Source organism: Coloeus monedula, assembly GCF_965178545.1.
Source record: "Coloeus monedula genome assembly, chromosome: 31".
Lineage (NCBI taxonomy): Eukaryota > Metazoa > Chordata > Aves > Passeriformes > Corvidae > Coloeus > Coloeus monedula.
Genome location: NC_138811.1, coordinates 408,537 through 416,608, shown reverse-complemented (window position 1 = coordinate 416,608; position 8,072 = coordinate 408,537). Strand labels below are relative to the sequence as shown.

The 8,072-nt window shown below is 60.2% G+C and overlaps 1 protein-coding gene across 1 annotated transcript; it reads right to left on the bottom strand.

Annotated features, from left to right (window-relative positions):
* Window positions 1-917: 917 nt before the first annotated feature.
* CDC37 (cell division cycle 37, HSP90 cochaperone) lies at window positions 918-7,522 on the bottom strand. Its single transcript, XM_082299290.1, has 8 exons — window positions 7,359-7,522; window positions 6,049-6,330; window positions 5,857-5,962; window positions 5,457-5,572; window positions 4,849-4,971; window positions 3,839-4,021; window positions 2,306-2,377; window positions 918-1,429 (listed from the first exon to the last, which is right to left on the bottom strand). The coding sequence occupies exons 1-8, from the start codon at window positions 7,458-7,460 to the stop codon at window positions 1,280-1,282; spliced, it is 1,134 nt and encodes a 377-aa protein (XP_082155416.1). The 5' UTR covers window positions 7,461-7,522; the 3' UTR covers window positions 918-1,279.
* Between the last annotated feature and the right edge of the window lie 550 nt (window positions 7,523-8,072).

Below are 8,072 nucleotides of genomic sequence, written 5' to 3'. Positions count from 1 at the left end.
ATTGGCCCGCGCCGCGGCCAGGCCACGCCCACGCGCCTGCGCCCCATGGGTGGGGCCGCGCGATGAGAAACGATCTGATTGGCTGAGGGGCGGGAGGGGGCGGGGCCTTGAAGGGGCGGGGCCACGGCCGCACAGGGGGGCGGGGCTTGAAGGGGCACAGCTGGATCTGGAATGGGGGAGAGGGGAACAGCTGGATCTGGAATGGGGGGGGGAACAGCTGGATCTGGAAGGGGGGGGGGAACAGCTGGATCCGGAATGGGGGGCACAGCTGGATCTGGAAGGGGGGGGGAACAGCTGGATCCGGAACGGGGGAGGGGGGGAACAGCTGGATCTGGAAGGGGGGGGCACAGCTGGATCTGGAATGGGGGGGGGAACAGCTGGATCCGGAATGGGGGGAACAGCTGGATCCGGAATGGGGGAGGGAGCACAGCTGGATCTGAAAGGGGGGGCACAGCTGGATCCAGAATGGGGGAGGGGGCACAGCTGGATCTGGAATGGGGGGGCACAGCTGGATCTGGAATGGGGGGGACAGCTGGATCTGGAATGGAGCGAGCACAGCTGGATCCGGAAGGGGGGGGGCACAGCTGGATCCAAAGCCACGGGCACAGCTGAATCTGGAATGGGGGCTGCTGGAAGTGGCACAGCTGGATCCAGAATGGGGAGGGTCACAGCTGGATCCGGAGTGGGGGGTGCTGGAAGGGGCACAGCTGGACCAGGATCCGAGCTGGCGCCACATCTGGATGGAGACACGGCCACATCTGGGCCCAGCCCCATCAGGGGGAGGGGCTGGCACGATGGGGCTGGGGGGGTCACAGCCCCCGGCCCCTGCAGTTGGTCTCCCGCCCCCAGCCCATTCCCAGAGCGGCCCCAAAACGGCCCCAAAGCGGCCCCAGAGCAGCCCCAGAGCCCCACTCCACTCTCAGCTTCTCCGATCTCTTTATTCTCCGCTCTGGCACCGCGGCTCCGACCCCCCCCAGCCCCCCCAAAAACCCACGGACCCCCCCCAGATCCCAGACCGGGGGGTGCCGAGGACGGGGGGTGTGAGGGGGGGGCTCCAACAACCTCCCAAAGTCTCCACGGCGTGAAAAGCGCGGGGAGGGGCGTGAGGGGGGAGGGGAGGGGGCGAGGAGGAGGAGGAAGGGGGGAGGGGGGGCACGACCCCTCCCCGCCCGCTTTTGCTGCTTCTCCCATGGGGCGCGTGGGGTTGGTTTGTTTTTTTTTCTTTAATTGACCTTTTCCGCCTTTTTTCCCCTCGTTTCCTGCAGCCCGGGGTCGGGGATCAGGGCTTGCCCTTGTCCTCGGCGCCGTTCTCCCTCTGGATCTCCTCGTACACGGCCTCCCCGGCGCCCTTCTCCGCCCCGTCCCCCCCCTTGGCGTTGGGCACCCAGAGCCCCGAGTCGATGCAGCGCTGCATGTGGTACTTGGCCTCCTGCGGGACGGGAACGCGCTCAGGGAGGGGGCTGGGGGCTCCCCGAGGGGTTTGGGGATCCCCCTGAGGGGTTTGGGGATCCCCCTGAGGGGTTTGGGGAACTCCCCGAGGGGTTTGGGGATCCCCCTGAGGGGGCTGGGGGCTCCCCGAGGGGTTTGGGGATCCCCCTGAGGGGTTTGGGGATGCCCCAAGGGGTTTGGGGATCCCCCTGAGGGGTTTGGGGAACTCCCCGAGGGGTTTGGGGATCCCCCAGAGGGGTTTGGGGATGCCCCTGAGGGGTTTGGGGAACTCCCCGAGGGGTTTGGGGATCCCCCTGAGGAATTTGGGGACTCCCCGAGGGGTTTGGGGATCCCCCTGAGGGGTTTGGGGGCTCCCCGAGGGGTTTGGGGATCCCCCTGAGCTGTTTGGGGATCCCCTGAGGGATTTGGGGAACTCCCCGAGGGGTTTGGGGATCCCCCAGAGGGGTTTGGGGATCCCCCAGAGGAATTTGGGGACTCCCCGAGGGGTTTGGGGATCCCCCTGAGGGATTTGGGGACATGCTCCAAGGAATTTGGGTCCCCCCTGAGGAATTTGGGAACTCCCCAGAAGGGTTTGGGGATCCCCCTGAGGAGTTTGGGGACTCCCCAAAGGGTTTGGGGACCCCCCGAGGGATTTGAGGATCCCCCTGAGGGATTTGGGTCCCCCCTGAGGGATTTGGGGATCCCTCTGAAGGGTTTGGGGACTCCTCTGAGGGATTTGGGGACTCCTCAAGGGAATTGGGTCCCCCAGAAGGGTTTGGGGATCCCCCTGAGGGATTTGGGGACACCCCGAAGGGTTTGGGGACTCCCCTGAGGGATTTGGGGACCCCCCCGAGGGGTTTTTGGGGCGCAAACTCACGGTTGGGTCCATTTTGCTGATTGTGTCCTGCAGCATCTGAACGTCTTTGACATCGAAGCATTTCTGCAGCTCCTGCCGGGCCCAGGGACTTGGTTAGCGGTGCTGGGAGCGACTGGGGGATACTGGGAGCGACTGGGAGATACTGGGAGCGACTGGGATTAAACTGGGAGTGACTGGGATCACACTGGGAGCCACCAATTCCCACAAGGAAATGCCCCAAACGCTCCAAAGAACCAAAACCGGAGGATTTAACCTCAAAACCAGACTTGCACAGGGAGCAATCGAATCCCAAGAGGAGCCCCCACACCCCCAACACTCCAAATTTCAGGGTTTTAGCCCCAAAAGCCACTCAGAGGGGGCAGGGATTTGTGGGATCGCGCTGGGAACGACCAAAGCTCACAAGGGGCCCCAAAACGCCCCAAAACTGGGAGATTTCACCCCAAACCAGGCCACTCACAGGGGGCAGGGATTTGTGGGATCGCACTGGGAATGACTGGGAGTTACTGAGTCTTATGAGGGGTCCAAAATGCCCCAAAACTGGGGGATTTCACCCCAAACCAGCCCACTCAGAGGGGGCAGGGATCTGTGGGATTGCACTGGGAATGACTGGGAGTTACTGAGTCTTATGAGGGGTCCCAAAACATCCCAAAAGTGGGGGATTTCACCCCAAACCAGGCCACTCACAGGGGGCAGGGATTTGTGGGATCGCACTGGGAACGACCAAAGCTCATGAGGGGCCCCAAAACACCCCAAAACTGGGAGATTTCACCCCAAACCCGGCACTCACAGAGAGCAGGGATTTGTGGGATCGCGCTGGGAATGACCAAAGCTCACGAGGGGCCCCAAAACCGGGGGATTTCACCCCAAACCCGGCCACTCAGAGGGGGCAGGGATTTGTGGGATCACACTGGGAATGACTGGGAGTTATTGAGTCTTATGAGGGGTCCCAAAACACCCCAAAACTGGGGGATTTCACCCCAAACCCGGCCACTCAGAGGGGGCAGGGATTTGTGGGATCGCACTGGGAACAACTGGGAGTTACTGAGTCTTATGAGGGCTCCCAAAACTGGGGGATTTCACCCCAAACCAGGCCACTCATGGCGGGCAGGGATTTGTGGGATCGCACTGGGAATGACTGGGAGTTACTGTCTTATGAGAGCTCCCAAAACGCCCCAAAACCAGGTGATTTCACCCCAAACCCAGCCACTCACAGGGGGCAGGGATTTGTGGGATCGTGCTGGGAATGACCGAAGCTCACGAGGGGCCCCAAAACCGGGGGATTTCACCCCAAACCCGGCCACTCACAGAGGGCAGGGATTTGTGGGATTGCGCTGAGAACGACTGGGAGTTACTGAGTCTTATGAGGGGCCCCAAAACATTCCAAAACCAGGGGATTTCACCCCAAACCCGGCCACTCACAGAGGGCAGGGATTTGTGGGATCGCACTGAGAACGACTGGGAGTTACTGAGTCTTATGAGGGGCCCCAAAACACCCCAAAACCGGGGGATTTCACCCCAAACCAGGCCACTCACGGCGGGCAGGGACTCGTAGACGTCCACGGGGTCGAGGCCGCCGGGCCCGAGGCGTTTCTGCCGCTCCTCCTCCTCGTACTCCCGCAGGGCCTTTTCCAGCCGCGCCCGCGCCCGGCCCCGGACCCGCTCCTTGAAGGCCTCCAGCTCCTCCGTGAAGCCCTCCAGGTAGTGCTGATCCGCTGTCTGATGGCAACAGAGGGGGCTCAGGGGGGCTCGGAGCCCCAAATTCCCAGCCCCGAGCTCCTCCCGGCTCCGTCTCGTCCCGCGGTGCCGGGAAGCTCGCGGAGAGTTGGGGGGGGGAGGGCAGGGTTTGGGGGTAAAGGAGGGGGAATTGGGGGTGAGTTGTGCCTTGGGGGGAAGGTGTGAACCCCCATTTGTAGTCCCTGGACTCCATTTGGCTGCTTTTGAAACCCCGTTTCCATCCCTGATCCCCAATTCCAATCCCAAATCCCCATTTCCACCCCTAAATCCCCAATTCCACTCCCAAACCCCCAATTCCACCCCTAAATCCCCAATTCCACTCCCAAACCCCCAATTCCACTCCCAAACCCCCATTTCCACTCCCAAACCCCCAATTCCACCCCCAAATCCCCATTTCCACCCCCAAATCCCCATTTCCACTCCCAAATCCCCATTTCCACCCTCTGAAGCCCCAATTCCACTCCTAAATCCCCAATTCCACTCCCAAACCCCCAATTCCACTCCCCAAATCCCCATTTCCACCCCTAAATCCCCAATTCCACTCCCAAACCCCCAATTCCAATCCCAAACCCCCATTTCCACCCTCTGAAGCCCCATTTCCACCCCTAAATCCCCAATTCCAATCCCCAAACCTCCATTTCCACCCCTAAATCCCCATTTCCACTCCCAAACCCCCAATTCCACCCCCTGAGCCAGATCCCCCCGAGTCAAACCTCAAGAAAAGTGAAAAATTTTGAGGCTAAACCAGTGAAAAGTGGGGCTCCACTCGGCCCACTGGGGATTTTGGGGTGTCCAGGTGGGATTTTTACCTTAATTTTGGTGAAAAACTGCCGGAAACAAGCCCTGGGGTCCACCTTGAGGCTCTTGGCCAGCTCCAGGATGAACTGCATGACGATGGTCTGGTGGGCCACCTGCTCCATCAGCGCGTGTTTCTGCGAGGGGCAGGAAAACGGGGTGGAAAATCCCCCAAATCCCCCCAAATCTCCCCAAATCCCCCCGTTCCCCACTCATCCCAAATCCCTGTTTCTTGGTGGGAGAAATGATTCAGGTGAGGGAATCCCTCCAGGGGCTGGATGGGCGTGGTGAGGTCAATGGGATGAGGCTGGGTGGTCTTAAAGGGTATTTTTTTTCCATCCCAAATTCCCTGGTTTTGTGGCCAGTGACGGGTTCCTCATCCCAAAAAAACCCCGGAGCTGCAGGAGGGGGGTCTGGGGGCGAACCCCTCTCCCTAAAGGAGGAGCAGCTGCTTCGATGGGATGATTTTAAGGACGATTTTAAGGATCTTCCCCCACCTCATCTCCTTTGCAATTCCCCAATTCCCTCATTTTTCTGGCAGGAAAAAACGGGAAAAAGCCCAGTGAGGTGAGCACAAGGCAATTCCAGCCGGGAAAAAGGGGATTTCATCCCGATTCCTCACCTCTTCCACCTCCAGATCGATGCACCAGATGACCAAGTAGTTGGCTGTCTCCTCGCAGACCAGGTGGGGGTTATCCGAGAGGTATTTCTGGCTGTCATCCCAACGCCTCAGCATCCCTGAAAACAGGGAAACGGGGAGGTTTCCCGCTCCTGAGAACTCTAAACTTCATCAGGAAAACGGTGGGGGAGAAAGGGGAGCGACTCGTGCCCAGGTTTAATCAACCCCCCCCAACCTGTGCTTCAACAAGGGGGAAAGAAAATGGGAAAAACGCCTAAAATCCTCAATTTTTCAGCAGAGCCAGAGGATTCCCAGCTGATCCCGACACAGGAGGATGTTCCCAAGCCTGGAGAACCCCAAAAATCTGCTCCCAGCTCCCTAAGCCCCCCCCCCAAACCCTCACCGAAGTGTTTGATCTGCTTCTCGTATCGCTCCACGAAGGTTTTGTGTTTCTTCTCCTTCTGCTCCTCCGTCTCCTCCTTCTCCTCGGGTTTCACGTTGAAAACGCTCTGGGAAGCCGAAGGAAACGAGGAACAGTTGAGGGGGGACCCGCAGGGGATCAGAGGGGACGCAGAGGGGGCTCCCCCGACCCCACCTTGCTGAAGCCATCCTTGCTGAGCGTGTCCACGTTCCAGGGCATGTTCTTCTCCTTCTTCCGCAGCTCCTCCAGCTTGTTCTCCCAGCTCTTCTCCTCGTTTCTCAGCTGCTGGGCCTCAGCCTGGAGCTTCTCCAGCTCCCCTTTCCCGCTCTCCGGGTCCGCCACTTCCAACTCCTTCATTTTCTTCTGGCACTCGGCGAGTTTCCGTTTGCACTCCCGGCAGCCTTTATCCAGCTCCTCCTTCTCCTTCTGGAACTGCTCCATCCGCTCCACGCGGGCCTGAGCGGGGCACGGCGGCAAACACGGCACAAACGGAGCCGGGCCATCGTTAACGCCTCGTTCCTGGCGCTCCAAGGTGCCCCACGGGCTCCCCTGGATCCGCTATCCCTCGGGAATGCGGGGTATACTGGGAGTGACTGGGATCACGCTGGAGCGACTGGGATATACTGGGAGCGACTGGGATTAAACTGGGATATACTAGGATTAAACTGGGAGTGACTGGGATCACGCTGGCAGCCACCGATTCCCACAAGGAAATGCCCCAAACGCTCCAAAGAACCAAAACCGGAGAATTTAACCTCAAAACCAGACTTGCACGGGGAGGCAACAACCCCGAATTTCCCTCGCCTGAGGGGGAAAAGAGGAGCCTTCCCGCACAGCTCCGGAATGTTTTGCTGGAACCGGGAGGGAACGGCAGCTTTTCCACGGGAAAATCGGGGGTGACTCTGACCCCGAGGATTCGCTCCGAGCCATTAAAAATGCCACCACGGGTCAGCCCGGGAAGCTGAGAGGGGTCTGTGCCCCTCAAAGTGCTCCCCGAGGGAGCGAGAAGGCCCCGGACAGGGCAGGGATTGGGGGAACGGAGCAGGAACGGGGAAGGGGCTGTGCCGGGGCCACCCCAAGGGCGGGGGAACTCGCCCAGTGGGGGTTCCAGGGATGATCCTACGGGAATACGGGGAGCCCCCTCCCCCTGGGGGTGTTCTGGGTCAATCCTATGGGAACAGAGGGGCTGATCCTGTGCGAAAAGAGAAGCCCCCACCCCACGGGGGGTCCTGGAGCTGGCTGCGATGGGAACAGGAGAACAAACCCCCCTCCTTGCCCCTGCCCCTGGCGATCCCGGGGCCGACCCTGTGGGCACACGGGGAGCACAGGGAGGTCCCAGGGACTGACTACGGCGGGAACAAGAAAACATCCTCCCTTCCTTCCCCTTCCCCTTCCCTCTGGGAATCCCGGGGCCGGTCGCCATAAGAACGGGCCTCCCGGGGAGTGCCAGGCCTGCGGGGTGGCGCGGGCCGGCCGAGCCGCACCTGGTGCCGCCATCGGAAGAGACTGGCGGTGTCGATGTTAGGGTGAGTCTCGTCCTCGTCGTCCGAGACCTCGATGTGGTCCCACACGCTGTAATCCACCATGGCGCGGCCGCCGCGACCCTCCGGCACCCGCCCGTCCCGGCCGCTTCCGCCCGCGCCTGACGCGCTTCCGCCCGCGCCTGACGCGCTTCCGCCGCCCCGCCCCGCCCCGCCCTTCTGAGCCTGCGCAGAGCCCGCCCGAAGCCGCGGCTGCGCCCGCTCCGAAGGTGGCGGCGGAGTTAAAGAAAAACCCCTCCCAAAATCCCTGAGGATCGCTGCGCTGCCTTTTATCTGCGGGTTTGAGGGATTAAATTGAAGTGAAACAGGTTTTTTTCCACGATTTTAAGGGTTTAAATGGAAGGAAAAGCCTGCTTCTTCGGTGATTTGAAGAGGTTTAATTGACAGGGAATCCCCTTTTTCTGTTATTTTAAGGTTTCAGTTGAGGGCAAATCTAACTTTTTCATTGTTTAAATGGCTAAATTGAGGCGGAATCTGTGTTTTCCCTCATTTCTAAGGGGTTTAAATTGAGAGGAGCCTCTTTATGGGCCGATTTAAGAGTTCCATCGAGGGGGGCCCTCTCTTTTAAGGGACTTTATGGGGAAAATGGTGTCAAAAAGCCCCAAAAATGGTGTTCCGTGAGGGAAAACCAGTGATGGGAGGAGGAAATCTCTTGAG

Coding starts and splice junctions, on each gene's coding strand:
- CDC37 (XM_082299290.1), bottom strand. CDS start 7,460: ATGGTGGATTACAGCGTGTGGGACCACATCGAGGTCTCGGACGACGAG. Junction 4,022..4,848: donor AGTTTTTCACCAAAATTAAG/GTAAAAATCCCA, acceptor TGTTGCCATCAG/ACAGCGGATCAGCACTACCT. Junction 2,378..3,838: donor TCTACGAGTCCCTGCCCGCC/GTGAGTGGCCTG, acceptor TGGGCCCGGCAG/GAGCTGCAGAAATGCTTCGA.